Genomic DNA, 16874 nt, shown 5'->3' on the forward strand with positions numbered 1-16874 from the left:
AGTGTTGACCCGGTGCCGCTAAATAGTCTTCTGCCAAGACCCCCAGAGAAGATAAAGAACTTTTAATTTGATAATAATTGCTGATGGTTCGGCCCCTTTTTATCTGTAGAAAAAAACTATAACAGGTTTGAATATGGGCTGGTCGTAAGCGTTAAAACAATTTGGATAAGAAAGAAAACAAGTATTTTGTATAGCTGTTATAGTTTTTTATGTTCTGTAAAACCCAAATTATAATAAAGTGTGCCAACTGTAATATTATTCCACCTGCATTATACATTGTAAAAAAGAACACAAGTTTTTAACAATTAAAATGGAGCGAGTACTTTTTTAACCAAAAAAAAGTATTTGGAAACGTACTAGATTTCCAAGTAATTATAATAAATATAAATAAATAATCCTTGCGTAGGTCGAAAGTGACAAAAATAACCAACCCCTGAATTTTGGAGAAACAACCTCACTGAAGCATGCTAAAATTTCAGTTATAATTTTTCAAGCCTCGAAAATCTGAAACTTCGAGTTTTTTTTACAGAAACGTGGGTTCTGCTGCACCAATGTAAGTATAGCCTTCTAGACATAGATAATGTCTAGTCTAGATAATGTCTTCTAGACAATGTAAATATAGCCTTCTAGACATAGAAAAATAACCAACCCCTGAATTTTGGAGAAACAACTTCACTGAAGCCTGCTAAGTTTTAGACTATAATATTTCAAGCCTCAAAAATCTAGAACTTCGAGTTTTTATTTTTTTACAGAAACGTAGGGTCTGCTGCACCAATTTAAATACAGCCGTCTAGACATAGCCTTCTAGACATAGATAATGTATAGACAATGTCTACTAGTCTTCTGTCAAGATAATGTCTAGATAATGTCTTCTAGACATTGTAATAACCAGCCCCAGAATTTTAGAGAAATAACTTCACTGAAGCCTGCTAAAATTTTAGCCTATAATTTTTCAAACCTCAAAAATCTAAAACTTCGATATTTTTTTTTTTTTTTTTACAGAAGCGTGGGGTCTGCTGTACCAATGTAAATGCAACACGACCGTTCTATTCACCAGTCAGGATAGTTCCATCTGAAATTCCACAATTTCAAGAAAAAGCAACGGTGTTGCAAGCTCAAAGTGATAGGACCAATGGCCATTCATATAGCGAAATGGAGAACAAACGTCAATCGCAAACTAACGTCTGTGGATACAGGGGAGGTGGTGGAAAAATTGTTGGTGGAACGGAAGCCCAGCCTGGTGAATGGCCTTGGATGGTAAGCTTTATATTTATATCCATTTTATAACGTCAGCAGAGCCAACTTTCATTTTGGAACGTTACCAAAAAATTCATTTTTGTAACGCTTGCAGAGATGTCATTTTTTTACGTTACCATAGATAACCTCACTCTCGATATACAATATATAAACTATTATGGGATTAAAACATTTCAAATTTTTAATTACCTTCCAAAAACATGAAAGCATAACAAAAAGCATAATATGAAAGTTTGGTGTTGAAAAATTATTTGAAATAGGGATGGAATATATAAAATCACGGATTTGGTCTTAATGTTAGCTTTTTTTCCCTCTGCTCTTTCTTTTATTTGCCCCCTACTGCATGCTTTCTATGCTCGCCTTAAGACGATTGCCATTTTGTGTTGGTCTCCCGTAACTTCTATATTAAGCTGACACCAAGGGCGTCAATTGGGGGGTGAGGGGGTCTTGGGCAGTGGGAAACACTAGCTCCCTAGGTTGTTTCGTTTTCTTTCCTCTATAAATTTTAAGGCTGCTTTTTTCTTGTACTTTATTTGTAAAAGACTTTTTTATATTTTCATTTCAGACAGATTGCACCCTTTCCCTCCCAATGATTTTCCCTCCCCTTCTCCCGCCCTATATAGGTGTGAATTGCCAGCACTGACTGACATATCAAGCTCTACTCTCGTTGGCTAGATTCTGCTGCAGCTATTTTTATTAGCAAAGATTTACCTCGCCTTATTCAAACATCAGTAGTTTTTATGTTTGCATTTAACATCGTTCAAAGTATGTATTATAAAGCTCCATTATGCTTACAAAAACTTCTGAATAATGGATGTTGTAGTTTGTGCATTATTTTTTTTTAGTTATAAAATAATGTCGTTATTCAACACGAAGAAGATTCCATTATTTGTAAAATTAGCCGACAATATAAATGCGATATTTGTATCATCGGGGGTGGGATTGAGCAAGGATTTCTTATTATTATTTTTTTAATAAGAAAGTTATTGTGGAAGACCTAGGGGGAGGTGTAATTTTTCTAGATAAGCTGTTCTCAAAGGGGGGTAAGAGCAATAATTAATTTTCAATCCCAGCTTGATTTTCTTGATCTACATTGTTTTTCTGATCCTATCTCTCAGGATAAGAAGTACAAAATATGTTTAATCATGCTTTTATTCTACTAATCGCCATTGTCAATCTCATCTTCCTTTTGAGAGTACCCTACTAAGTTTGAATACAACATTTAGCCTTGAATGTGACAGTCTGCACCATACTTTTTAGGTGCCTTTTTTCACCTTGTTTTACCCTCCCTTTACTGGAATGATTAAAAGTATATTTGCAAGTATGTCGTCCATTCTAGAATGTTTTCTTTAACGAAAAGATTGTTCACATTCTATATTATTTTTGTAGATTGTGATTTTATAATCATAATGTGAATTAAACCAGTTTTTCACAAGGTAAAAATAGCTAGTAAATGCCAAAGGTTACATTTGGAAGTTTTTATGTAGCTTATTTTTGAGAAACTTGGATTTCAGTCTTGAAATCTGCAATCTTTAGTGTTGAAATCACTTCTGATAAAACCTAAAAATTGGATAGCAGTCTACTTAGGCCCCATTGTAAGAGGTGGACGGTCTGAACGGTGAAAATGCACATGCTGCCATCTTGAATCCTTATGCTGCCATACCCTTGTCTCCTCAGACTGCTGAATGTGAAGTTGACCATGTTGGTCAGTAAATTGAGTTAGCCGGGTGTAAGCTATGCAGGCGGCGTCTTCTCCAAGAAGATGGACGTGTGGATTCAAGATGACGTTATTTACCACCTTATAATTTGAAGTTAACTTGTTTTGAAAGTAAAACTTGTAAAATTCTGTTCCCTGGATCAAGTTACCAGGTGCTTCTGGTTCAAAAGCTGTCGAATGAGGGGCACATAACTGCACATAATGTTCAAAGTCATGCTGATCTTTTCCAAAGGTGATATCATTGATTAGAAGCTTCGTCACGTGTATAACCTCTTGTTTTCGAATTGTTTCTGATTCTAAGTTCTGAAATGTTTTCTTTACTGGGTGATTCAATTGTAAATCATCTGATAGCTTTGAGATTGCCTCTTTAGTTTTATTTTCTTTTGAGTCAAGGTCTTTTAGTGTGGCGATGCTTTCTTTGACTTGAGATCCACTTTCTCCTTTAGTCTGGAAATTACTAGTTACCAACATCGTTGTAAGAACTGCACCCTTGAGTTTCCGTCTTGCGTTGAAAACCTTTAATCCGTTCAGTGTATCTTGTCTGTGAATAACTGAAGCCACACGCTCTCGTTGGGAGATCCATGGATGTTTCAGAGCTTCTTCAGCTGTAATCCTCTTGGTCGGATTAAGAGTTAACATTTTATTAATTAAATTCTTTGCCTCTGGTGTTATCGTGTCCCATTCTGGTGATGGATAGTTATAAACACCAGCTTTAATCTGATTATTCAACTTTTGCTGGTTTTCATTGTAAAATGGGGGATAGCCGACCAATAAAATATACAAAATGACGCCTGAGGCCCATATATCCACTGCGTTTCCATATGGTTCTTTTTTCAGCATCTCCGGGGATAAATATCCTGGAGTTCCAGCAAATCCATACCATGCTCGAGTCTGATCTTGAACCTCAATGGCGAGGCCAAAATCAGCCAATTTTACAGCAGCGCCCGGTGCTTTACTTCCTAGCAGCAAATTGTCAGGTTTGATATCCCTATGTATTACTCCATTGACATGACAATGATGTAGACTCTCCAGAATCTGTTGAATGCAATGAGATGCTTCTACTTCACTGTAGTGTTTACGTTCCACGATGTCCTCGAATAATTCACCACCTGTAACCAACTCGAAGACAAGATAAAGAAAGTTCTCGTCTTGAATAATATCGTGCAACTTAACTATATTTGGATGTTGTAGCTTCCTACAGATTCTACCTTCGTTCTCGATTTTCTGTGGATCTTTGCCAGACAAATGTTTTCTAATCATCTTTACAGCAAACTCTATACCTGTAGCTTTTTGTACGCAGCGTTTCACAATCGCAAAGGCTCCATGTCCGATTTGTTCTTTAAGTTCATATTTATCAGTGAATCGTATGCTGACTGTATTCATCATTTCGTTTTAACTTTTGATTCTTATCCAAATCGTCTTTTAATATAAAAAAAATCATGTGTCTACTAGTTAAAACCTACCAAAAACCAAAACTAAATTAAAAATTTTCAGGTGCTTCTCTAGTTTATCTAGTTTCTCTAGTTTACTGAAAATTATTGATCAGACACTGTAAATATTTTTGTACTTTACATTATAATATTAGCGATCCTGAACTGAGAGCTGAAATAAATGGAAACGTAGCACAACGCTATAGAGATATGCACTTTCGGAGTTCTGCGCAAAAAAGTTAGGTTCCTAGAGAAAATTTCTCTAGTTTCAATTCAACAACCAGATTTTGTTAGAATCCTAAAGGAATTACTGCATGCTATATAGCTATATCTACATGCTTTTGATTCTGTTACAAAAACTATTTTGATCTTCGTATGCAAGATAATGTTAATAAAATTTGTTACTTCAATTTTGTAAGAAGGTGCAGTTTTTCGTAAAAAATTGATTCTATTTTAGAAACTATCTTTATTAATTACAAAAGGCATAAGATGTAACGATTTCCTTTGAAGTAAGTAAGTATTTAAGACGGCACTAGACCCTTAAGGTCCAAACTAGCGGTTCTGATCTCCTTCATGGTCCTTCAGCCAGGAAGTGTAATTCAGCCAGGAAGCCAGGATAGTTAGGCGCTAACTATCCTGTGCTTTCACGCACTCTTCCTACTTCCTTCCCCAGATTTCTCCAGGAACCCATTTAGAGCTTTGGTGACTCTGGCAGAGCTAGCAGAGTCACGCCACTGACCCGCGTTCCAAAGCAAATAACTGGTCACAGATATCCTGTCAAATGAACCGTTAAACAGCTTTCTATCATTTTACAGTGCCATGGTAGCTGCAGAGAAGGAGAAAGCGAAAAATAAAGATGACATTGATGGAGAATATTGTGCTTAGAGACAATTTTTTTTTGTTTTCAAGTTTGCGAATTTTCATCATTATTCAAGCCAAGGGATAGTTAGTTTCCTATGTAGGGGTATTGAACAAGGCGATTGTAATTGTGTTCTTCCTATTTTGATCTGACTCTTGTTTTAGGAGCTATAGGTTTTTGTATATCTTAGTATGGGACGTGATCGTCTCTTACTATATGTTGCTAGCTACCGCTGCAACCTGGATTTTTGAAAATCTACGCGTGAGGTCTTTTACAAAAGACTGTCAATCAATAAAAGACCTATTAAAAATAAACCTGCCCTCCATTTCGACTCAAAAATTTTTTAATAAACACTTGTTAGAAAACTGTCAAACCCCGTTTGATAAGCTGCTCTCAAAGTAAGGATCAATAGGACGATTTATATTGCGAGGATAAAAGTTTGACTAATTTTGTATCGCCTGGATGATCCAATCTTAGAGAACAGTTTAGTAAACTGATTTCGGCAATAGATGACATTGATTAGATTCTCCCATAGGAGGGAAGAAGTATTGTTGATTTAGTACAGAATCGTAGTGTCATACGTTTATTATTCCCAGAAATAACCAGATAACATAGTTGGAATTAATATACAGAATTATTTAAGTAGCTATTTTAATTCAGCTCTGGAATGAAATGACTACAGCAAGAATGTACGCTTAAGTTTCGATTTCAAAAATAAATAAGTATCCAAATATCTACTGCCAATGAAAGAAAAGAACTAAATATCTACTAGATTGTGAATCTCAAAATTTTATTCATCTAAAATAGAAAAATTGCTAAAATAAAAAAGTGAGAAGTGGTAAAATATTAGTTGTTACCTATTGGTATGACGCCAACCTTGTGCTTTAGCAGCTTGTTTTTTCTGTTTTTATGGTCTTTGCCGCAGTAGTAACCTAGTGTAACTTAGTAAAGAACGAACTATAGCTCATTTTAAAAAAATCATGAATTTTCTTCTTCCTCTTGTTGTTTACATTGGTATGGAGATACTTTCGCAAAATTTGACTGGAATCAAATTCCATCACTGGAATCAAATTCTAGGGAAATTTATAAACACATTTCGAAAAAAACTGTCTGATGGAAAAAAAATTCATTGAAAGGTAATAAAGAATATTCAATTTTAGATTTGTTTAATGTGTATTATAAAATATGAGAAAGAATAGCTAAGTATAATCCGATTTATTTTGGTTTGGTTTAAAAAAGCTGCATGGTGTGAAGCTATACAAGACTAGTAAGTAGTAGTAGTAGTAGTAGTAGTAGTAGTAGTAGTAGTAGTAGTAGTAGTAGTAGTAGTAGTAGTAGTAGTAGTAGTAGTAGTAGTAGTAGTAGTAGTAGTAGTAGTAGTAGTAGTAGTAGTAGTAGTAGTAGTAGTAGTAGTAGTAGACAGGTTTAATAGCAAAAACTTGCAATATATTCAAAATCAAACTACACTTGTAAATATAAATCAAACTATAAACATTAACATTTATTGTTCATATCGACGAAAACCGGGACGAAAGAAATACCATATCGGTCTGTTCTTGCTTAGGATGTGGTGCCGAGTTCATATCCTTATTTCATGTTTAAAACTGTCAGGTGAGCCGGCAAGCTACATCTTCTATACAGCTTAGATACCAATATACAGTTATGAAAACTTGATTGATTTTTGGAACACAGTGCGCGGTAGCGATGCTAGCGGCTGGAGACAGGAAACTGGTATTGGTATCTAATTGGTAACAGGAAACTGTTATTGGTAACTAGGCTGTGTATGCAACAAACCAAAATTGCGTTCCCACTTATGGTGTTGTAGTACGAACTACGCGTCGGAGCACGGGCTTGGAGGAGGTGTCAAGTTCAGAGCTCTGTACCAAAAGCTTCTCATGGGCAAGATAGGGGATTTCATAACTGTATTGGTATCTAAGCTGCAATCTTCTAAACATATTTTTTGTTTGCGAGAACTTTCAAAGAATGCGCTCGTTGGTTGTGTCCTATCCTACTGCACAAAAAAGCTGGATGTGATTCGTAGTTTGAAGTACCTAACGTTCTTCATATAAGCCATACCTCTTTACAACTATTGCATTAAGCTTGAAGAATGCAAATACCAGATTTTTGTATGGAATCTTAAGACGCTATTGAAGGGGGAGAATAAAAAAAAGCCACTAGACTCCATTGTCTAAACTTGTGGTGCTGGTTTCTGATCTGTGGCTCTTAGTAGAACTCACCCAAGGATGACGCAAATAATAGCCTTTCTAAAGATTAAATACATGTCTCTCAGACTGACTTATATCGCCAAGTAGGTACCATCACATCCTCAAAATAAGTGGCTTTATATGACGTCACTGGGTACTTCCTTAATGTAAATTCTTGACTCTCAAGCCTTCAAGGTGTCTTCGCTATTGTCGCCGTCGTTCGGGCCACAGTAAACACAGGGAGACCTATTATGTTTCAGAAACTCTACAGGAGGAGATACGTGTACTAATTACTTGAAAAGCATCAATATTAGGTCCTGCACTTCCACTTCGAACGCTTCACCAAGTAGGTACCATCACATCCTCAAAATAGGCGGCTTTATATGAAGTCACTGGGTATTTCCTTAATGTAAATTCTTGACTGTCATGCCTTCAAGGTGTCTTCGCTCTTGTATTGGGCCACAGTAAACACGGGGAAACCTATTATGTTTCGGACATTCTACAAGACGAGATACGTGTACTAATTACTTGAAAAACATCAATATTAGATCCTGTACTTCCACTTCGAACGCTTCTTTAGGGGCAAAATCCCTGAAAATCTTACTGTAAACTCGACATATAAAACCAGAGGAGAAAGACTTTACAGGAAAGATGTTGAAAAGGGTTAAAATAGGTCAAGTTGTTAGGGTCAAAAGGGTTAAAAGGGTCAAGTTGTCAGCAGCAAATGCCAGGGAGAATATCATAAAACTGAGACGTTAATCCTTAGCCATTTTTTCAAAACGACCCTTGTCCAACACTTCCTAACAATGACTATAAAACTTCGGTTATTCAGCCAGTTCTTCAGCAAACCTGAACCATCCACGTTCGAATTTTCTACTAAACTTTCTAAATACACTAATTAGGTTATTTTTGACAGTTACACCTTCTTCAATTGACAACCCTGTTACCAATTCCAAGCTGACTGTGGAAAAGTTAGAAGCAAAATAGCAAAGCCACCAGAGACTTCTATGCATATTTGGCAGTGGGTGTTGGCCTGTTGTTCAGTTGAATGTTTGGCAATCAATGTTGCAGTAGTAGTGGTACAGGATTACAAAATTGGCTCACAAAAATATGTTACTGTTTTAAACCAATAGAGTTAAAGTACTTCTTACCATGGAATAATAGGAATTTTTGGCTTGGTTCTTGCCTTATTTACTTTTCGTTTTTTGTATATAAATATACTAGCTGTTGGGGTGGCGCTTCACACCACCCCAACACCAAGTTGGTGGGGGTGCTTCACGCCCCCACATTTTAACGACCCCACCGTCGTTATTTAAATATCCCACCGGCGTCTCCGTTGTAGTTGTGTCCCTGTGTCCCGGTCGTCATTTATATTTCCTGTGTCCCGGTGTCCCGGTCGTCATTTGTGTCCCGGTATCCCAGTCTGTAATTTCTCTTTGAGTGTCCCAGTCGTCATTTATATTCCCTGTGTCCCGGTGTCCCGGTCGTCATTTGTGTCCCGTTGTCCCGGTCTGTAATTTCTCTTTGAGTGTCCTGGTCGTCATTTATATTCCCTGTGTCCCGGTCGTGATTTGTTTCCCGGTTGTCCATGGGAAAAACAATCCGTATTCAGATCTATACCTCATTATTCTAATGATTGCCCTTGAGCTTTGTTGATGGTGATTGTTAATCGAACATTCCCTGTGTCCAGGTCGTCATTTATTTATCCTCCCTGTGCCCCCTGGCGTCCCCATTGTAGTTGTGTCCCTTTGTCCCGGTCGTCATTTATATTCCCTGTGTCCCGGTCGTTATTTGTGTCCCGGTGTCCCAGTCTGTAATTTCTCTTTGAGTGTCCCGGTCGTCATTTATATTCCCTGTGTCCCGGTCGTCATTTGTGTCCTGGTGTCCCGGTCTGTAATTTCGTCAGTCGACAAACATGACGTGACTCGACAAACAACTTCATGACGGCATAATGCTCAATCCTTATAATGACGTCAGTCGACAAACATGCATGACGTCATTCAACAGACAAACAACTTATTTTTATATTATAAATATATAGATATTGGGTTGCCAGCACCATATTTTTTGTTATCAATTAACATGGATACTTAACTCGGTAAAATTTACCAAATACTTCACAAATTATCAATGGAACAAACTTTTGCTCATCTCCTTATTCTTCTTTTTGTTCAAATTGTTATGCATATGCTTCCACGTAACATCTGGAATAAAAGTCAGGGTTTTGCTAAATCTTAAAACGGAAAAGGTTCAAAAGCCCTAGCCAGAGTTTTTTTTTTAAGATGATAACTATTTCATTAGAATAACGAAAATTCCCTTAAATGGAGCCTAAGCAAATGCATCAAAGCAAAAGCAGCTAAATCGATTCACAAATCTTACAAACCAATGGGAAAACCAAAAAAGCATTTTTTGGAATTTTCGACTATCATTAACGGGTTGTTGTTCTTGGAATGAGATTTTTTCCGCATCTAATATTCAGTAAAATATCATAGGATTCAGTTTTTAATTTTTTTTTTACGTTCAAAAAAGGGGAAATAGGTCCCATTTAAAAAGAGAGGATCAAATATCGAGAACCAAATAAATACATTTCACACCTTTTACTGCGCAAACCAGAGAAAATTTTTTAACTTTGCGTTGACATTTATAATGCTAGGTATTGTACTATGGAAAAATAAAACTTCACAGTAACATCAAGTCCAAAAAGATATGGGGAAGTGTATTGTACCGATCAATAAATGTCAGATAGTATCTGATATGCATCTTTCAAAATGTGTTACTACTGTTACTACTAACAGCTCACTGTAGTTCTCCACGGAAGATCGACCGAGCTATCTCTGCATACTCCTTCTCTGATCCCAATATGTTTAAAACTTCTTTTGGAATTATAGGTGTGATTTATTTTCGCCATTAAAATTCCAAAGAAGATGTTTTTCTAAGTCTAGGAAATAAGAACTCTAGAGGGAAAACTTACTCCCTATCCTAATGTTTTTTTTTAGCTAGGCTTTTTATTTTAAGATATCGGTTAGGCTTTTTTGATTTGAGGAATGTAGATTAAACATCTCGGTTTGACAAGCAGTGTAACATATCCACTTTCAAATTATTCTGTTGAACTTTCTGTAGATTCTTTGTTGAATTTTTTAGTTTTGCTTCTATTTATTTTTTTTTCAGGCTGCACTGTTAAACGGAAAACGTCAATTTTGTGGAGGATCTTTGATTGACAACGTTCATATTTTAACTGCGGCTCACTGTGTTGCTCAGTAAGTTATGTTGCTTTAATGACTTTTGTTCGACTCCATATGAGGCTGCATAATCAGAATTACCAGATGGGGTGTATTTGCACCATTTGGACTCTTTTTTCTAGGTGGTTGTGTTTTGAACTTTTCAAATGAGCACATTTTTTTTAGAGGGGAGGGAAATCGTTCATTTGTCGCATTTCCACTTTTGTTGTGGTCTGTTTTTAAATCGGACCTCTGGCAACACTGTACACAATGGTTAGAGGAGTAGGTGTTGCGCTTCGAATTTTTCAAATTAGCACATTTTGAGGGCGAGAATCGCTTGTTCGACGTATTTTCACAAGAAAAATGGTGCTTTCGGCGCATTTTCAGTTTTATGGCGATCTAACTTTAAACCACATATCTGGCAACTCAGTATGCAATGTAAAGAAAAGTAAGGACATTGCAAGACGTATATTGTAAATTCTTGTTTGGCCTGTAATGCGGAATTAAAGGAATATCTTTCCTAGCTCTGGTTTTAATGACGAATCTGAAGCCGAAAAAGTCAGCTGTGACAAATCCAAAAGAAAGAAACAATGCTTTAGCTAAAAAAAATTCACCCAATAAAAATGTAACTCTAGTATTTTGCTTTATTTGTCATCAGTGCGAAAGATAAGAATAACTAAAAAAGCAAAATATGAAAATCAAAAAAAAAAATTGAAGAGAAAAATTTAATTGAGCTAAAAAAAACCGGAGAAATTAATCAAGAACTCCAAGTAAACAAAAGGCTCCCATTTATGCTATTTAATTAAAAAAAACATATTCTTTCAATTGAAAGTAAGGAGTAACATTAAAACTTAAAGCGAACAGAAATTATTAAGTGTATGAGGGGGATTGCCCCCTCCTCAAAACCTTGCTCTCTGCGCTAAACTTTTTAAGTACTTTTAAAAAAGATTCCTATTGTTCTAATTAACGACCGTTGTATTTCAGGAGTTGTTCTTAAAGAGTTGAGACACAATTCAAACTTTAGCCTAAAGAGCGAGGTGTTGAGGAGATGTATGCAATAGATTGAACAAATCTATTGTACACGAATATCATTTGAATCAAACCCGAGTGATTGAAGCTGGCCCTTTTGCTAGACTTTATTATTTTTTTAACTTATTGCTAAAAGTAGAGTGAAGCATAAAGTCTGTGAAGCGCAGTTTAGCTAGAAAGTCACCAGGAAAGAAAAATGTTCTGCCAATTTAAATAATGATTAAAAGAGATGCTCCTAAGACTGTATTCAGGGAATGGGGGGTTACTGGATTTGACCCCCGCCCTGAAATGTATGTCCAACTCGTAAAAAAGCACTAAATATATATATGAGCGAATTTGTGGTGTGCTTTGTAAAAACAATTGCACGCTAATAAATTGCACTCTAACAAAAATACCCCCTCCCCTCCGAAAAAAATCTTGCCAACGCCTTGGATTGTCAACGCCTGCTCTAGAACATATTGTGATAGTTGATTCATAGTGTTGAGGTGCATAATCAAACAATTTTTGTTTCAAAACAAAAAATTGCAAAGAACAAAGAAATGGGGACAAGAACAGCCAGTGAAAAACAGAAGAAAAAATTATGGAAATATTTCTGCTGAGACCTCCGCTCAACCATCCTTAGTGCAGAATAATAAAATAAAATACAAATGAAAGTCCAAGGTACAATATAAAAACCAGTATTCAAAACAAACACTTTTGTTTCAGTGTTTGTTTTGAGGTTTGGTTTTTATATTGTTCTTTGAATTCTTATCTGTATTTTTATTATTATTCTGCACTAAGAATCGTCGAGCGGAGGTCTCAAGCGAAATATTTGCATAATTTTTTCTTTTCTTTTTCACTGGCTGTTATTGTCCCCGTTTCTTTCTTCTTTGCGATTTTTTGTTTCGTTGTGATTAGTAAGTATGGTCTCGGAGGTTAGGGGGGAGGGAACAAAACCTAACCTCTATTTTATATCCTATACCTCTTTCTATTTATCAATCACTGGGTATTATCCTCTATCTTTCTGCGTCTTTCTGTTTCGCTCATTCCTGTTTAAATGGCTACTGTTAGAAAAAAAGGATAATATCTATACAAAAAAAATAATAATTATTAATTTTTCAATTCCTGTACTGTATTATTTTCATCCTATTATTTTTTCCTATTTTTTTCTTGGTTTTATCTTGCGTTTGGTCCTCGTTTTTTTGTTTCACACAGTTTATTAGTTTGAATTTGGGTTTGACACAGGTATAGTGTTTTAACTGTTTTCTCTTTTGTGATTATCAAATAATAAAAAAAAAAGTTTTTTTTTACCTGAAAGTAAGTAGCAGCATTAAAGTTCAAAACGAACGGAAATTATTCCGTATTTGATGGGGTTGCCCCCTCATTAATACCATGATCTCTACCTAAAACTGTTAACACTTTTAAAGAACCATCCTATTGTAATTAAACGGTCCTTTTCTTCCAGGAGCCGTTCTTGAAAAATTGGGACAAACAGTCAAACTTTAGAGTAAGGAGCAAGGTATTGAAGAGGGGACAACCCCTCCAGATACAGAATAATTTCTGTTGCTCCTTACTTTCAGTTGAAATGACAATTGTTTTTTTTTATTTAGTTTCCGATCTCTTCTCACAGGGGGGATATATAAATGACGACGGGGACACAGGGAATATTCGATTAGCAGTCACCATCAACAAAGCTCAAGGGCAATCATTAGGAAAATGCGGTATAAATCTGAATACGGACTGGTTTTCCCATGGACAATTATATGTTGCATGTTCAAGAGTCGATAAACCTGACAATCGATTACACAACTACAATGGTGCGTAACTAATACGGTGCGTAACGACTTACGTGCAGGGGGGGGGCTTGGGGGGCACGAAGCGCCTCCACCAACTTGGTGTTGGTGTTGCACGAAGTGCCACACCAACAGCAAGTGTTTATATAAAAATTTCGATCTGATAAATTGGAGAAAAAACGGCATGGGAGGGAGGCTAATTGCTCTCCGATCTTTTTGGGCACTTAAAAAGGGCACTATAACTTTAATTTTCACTCGAACGCACCCTTTTTCGATATTCTTGGGCCTTAATTTCGATACAATCACCCCTGGGAAAAAAAAACAACAAATAAACAAAAGACCTGTGATCTTTCATCTGGCCAAAAATGCATAACTCAACATTTTTGTATATAGGAGCTTGAAACTTTTACAGTAGGGCTTGCTGATACACTGAATGTGATGGTGGGATTTTCATTAAGATTCCATAACTTTAAAGGGGTATTCTCCCCTATTTAAAACCTCAGACAAATTTTCTCAGGCTCGTAACTTTTGAAGGGTAACAATAAACTTGATGGATCTTATATACTTGGGATAGGAATAATAAGTTAATTCTATTGATGTCAATACTCTGTTTTTTAGAGTTTTGGCTACTATTGAGTCACTTCCCTCCTTACTTAGAGTTTAATGCCACGAACTGTTTGAAATGCTCAGTCGATGGTTCAGTTACATTGTTTAAAAATATTTTTGCTGACATAACTCCAGACCCTGTAAAGAGCAAATCCTTATTTCACTAGTAACTTAGCATGATTTTTATGACGTAATTTGGTAATAATATGTAAAAGATGTAAAAAAAAAGTAGATTTAGGGAAAAGTTATATCTTACTTTATTATCCACTGCCACGGTGCAGTGGATAACCGAATTTCCGTCGGTCCTGAAGGACTTGAGTTCAGCACACTCTGTGGTAACGATCAATCCTTACTTAACGACTAGGTTCAATAGTACTCGAAACCCTAAAAAAAAATTTGGACACGGAAATTAATAACAATTGCAAAAGAATTGGCTTTTTATGCTGTTTCCGAATATTTAAAATTCATTAAATTTAATAATATCTATCAAAATCTACGAGCCTGAGGAATACCTGATTTTTGAAAAGGGGAAAATACTCCAAAAAATTCAAGCAATAATAATGAAAATCACACCATCAGGCTCAGCATTTCTGAGAATCTTGCTGCGGAGGTTTCAAACTCCTATCTACATAAAATGTGGAATTTTGCATGATCCAGCAGAAGAAAAATTATGGATGAATGTTTATTTGTTGTTTTTTTCTTATGGATGATCATATGGAACCAATAGTCCTAGAAGATCGAGAGGACTATTTTGAATCGGAGTAAGAAATTGTAGTGCTTTTTTTCAGGAACAAAAGTGATTTGGATGGAGTAAGATGCGATTTAAAGAAAAAAAGCTTTTTTTTATTACGTTTAGTTATCTGTATTACGTTATGACATCATGCGACGGTTGTGACTCACCGATGGTTCCATGAAAGAGTAGTATTATTCTTCCATTTTGTGTCACCCAACTACGATCCACCACCAAATAGAACCAACACACACAAATTCAACAAAACAGTAGCTTCATATCGATCGAAACTTTTAAGATAGCCCATCAATTTAATTGTGTTGGAATTCTGACTAACAATTGTAATTTTTTTCTTAAGATATCGGATTTTAAATATAAATTAGGTTTATTAGTTTGGCATTTGCCTTATTAATTAATAATATTTAAGAATTACAAAAAAGAATAAGCTGTCTATGGGTCAACAAAGAAGCGGACAGCGGCTGGATTCGTGTCACAGGATCAAAGGAAGAAACTTAAAGAAAAAAAAGATATGAAAGTGGAGCTAGAAAAAATAGCTTACAAAAAAGAGCATTATGACTAAAACAAGGACATTGTCAAATCGAGTGTAAAAAGTAGACGCAAATAGGATGAGAAAGCTGCAGCTTTCAATTAACGTCAATTTTTACATGCTCACAGTTGAGCTGTCACTAGTCGCGCCTTACTTACAGCTAAACTTGTGTTTAATTATAGGTACCCCTCTTTATCCAATAAATGTATGTTTTTGTAAAATTACCTATTGACACTAGAGTGTATTACATATGTGCAGTCGGTACATACGGAGACATCTCTCTTCGAGGTGGAATTTTAAAGAAGATCCTAAATTTTGGAGAGGCTCGAATTTGAAAAATAATTGCAGAGCTAGTTTTGTGTAATCTAGGGAATTTTAAGAGAAACTGTCAGCATCTTTGAGATTCTGGTGTAACAGGGTGTGCCCAAAGCCCCTTTCTTTTGTATATACCGAGGAAATATTGTTGTATTTGTAACTGTGTCCATTCTTTCAAAGTATAGACAGTAAGTTTCACTTATTAGTGCCTTAAAACTGGTTTTCAGTCTGTGAGAAAATTTTAAGTTCAACCAAGTTTGACATTCCTTTGTTTGAATCATAGCAAGTAAAAATTGAACTTCGGTTCTGAAAAAAATAGCACGGCAAGATTCTTACATACAAAAATTAACGGTTTTCTGTAATTGTTTTATAGTTGTCCTAAAAGGACTTAACATGATCTTTTAAATGGCAAATTCTTGAAATAAATCCTGGCGCCAAAATAATGATTCAACTAACAATTTCGTGTTACTTTCTTCAAATTAGAAGATCGTTTCTTGGCGTCTGTTTAAGGTAAACAATGTGAAATGCAATGACACCAAATTCTAGATTTACTTTCTCCTAAGTTAAACAATTTGATTTGTTCAATTGTCATTTTTTGTTTTTTTAGATTTTCTAATGTGCTTGGTTAAATGTAAACAAATTGCCCTTTGATGAAGGCTAAACAGTAGAAGAAATTTTAGTATTTTATGTGTTACCCAAATATCAAAAACAGATTTTGCTTTTGCGAATATAGGCTATGATTTTTGTTATCTTATAAAAAGAGAGAAAACGACGTAGAATATTTCTGTTTTCGGTAATTCCATTATGTCTGGATACAATTTAAGTATTGCCCTTGGTTCAGTCAATTTATATTCGAAAAAAAACACCATCTAACTTAATAAATTGCTCATTTACATGATTTTTTAATCATGTAATTTAAAAATAAAATAAAAAATATATAATTAAAAATAAATAAATTTATTTTTATATTTTAATATTTTAAAAAAATTATTTAAAATAAAAAATTTTAAAATTTTTAATTTTAAAATAAAAAAAATTTAATATTTAATAAATAAATTTATTTTTTAATATTTTAAATAATTAAAAATATAATTAAAAATAAATAATGTAATTTAAAAATAAATCATGTAATCACAGGTTTTTTTTAATCTCCATTACTACTGCTACTGCTACTAGCAACTGTTTGCAAT

The 16874-nt window shown here is 35.1% G+C and overlaps 2 protein-coding genes across 2 annotated transcripts in view; one reads left to right on the forward strand and one right to left on the reverse strand.

Moving 5' to 3' along the window:
* Positions 1-16874, forward strand: part of LOC136030532 (trypsin-1-like) — a 58609-nt gene that overhangs the window by 25471 nt on the left and 16264 nt on the right. Inside the window, exons 3-4 of the mRNA XM_065709575.1 lie at positions 1003-1257; positions 10636-10724. Of these exons, the coding sequence (XP_065565647.1) occupies positions 1003-1257; positions 10636-10724 (344 nt within the window). The remainder of the gene's footprint in view (positions 1-1002; positions 1258-10635; positions 10725-16874) is intronic.
* On the reverse strand, positions 2719-4392 carry LOC136030531 (calcium/calmodulin-dependent protein kinase type II alpha chain-like). The gene has a single exon (XM_065709573.1). The coding sequence runs from the start codon at positions 4358-4360 to the stop codon at positions 2837-2839; it is 1524 nt and encodes a 507-aa protein (XP_065565645.1). The 5' UTR covers positions 4361-4392; the 3' UTR covers positions 2719-2836.

Source organism: Artemia franciscana, chromosome 8 (genome assembly GCF_032884065.1).
Source record: "Artemia franciscana chromosome 8, ASM3288406v1, whole genome shotgun sequence".
Classification (NCBI taxonomy): domain Eukaryota; kingdom Metazoa; phylum Arthropoda; class Branchiopoda; order Anostraca; family Artemiidae; genus Artemia; species Artemia franciscana.

Coding starts and splice junctions, on each gene's coding strand:
- LOC136030531 (XM_065709573.1), bottom strand. CDS start 4,360: ATGATGAATACAGTCAGCATACGATTCACTGATAAATATGAACTTAAA.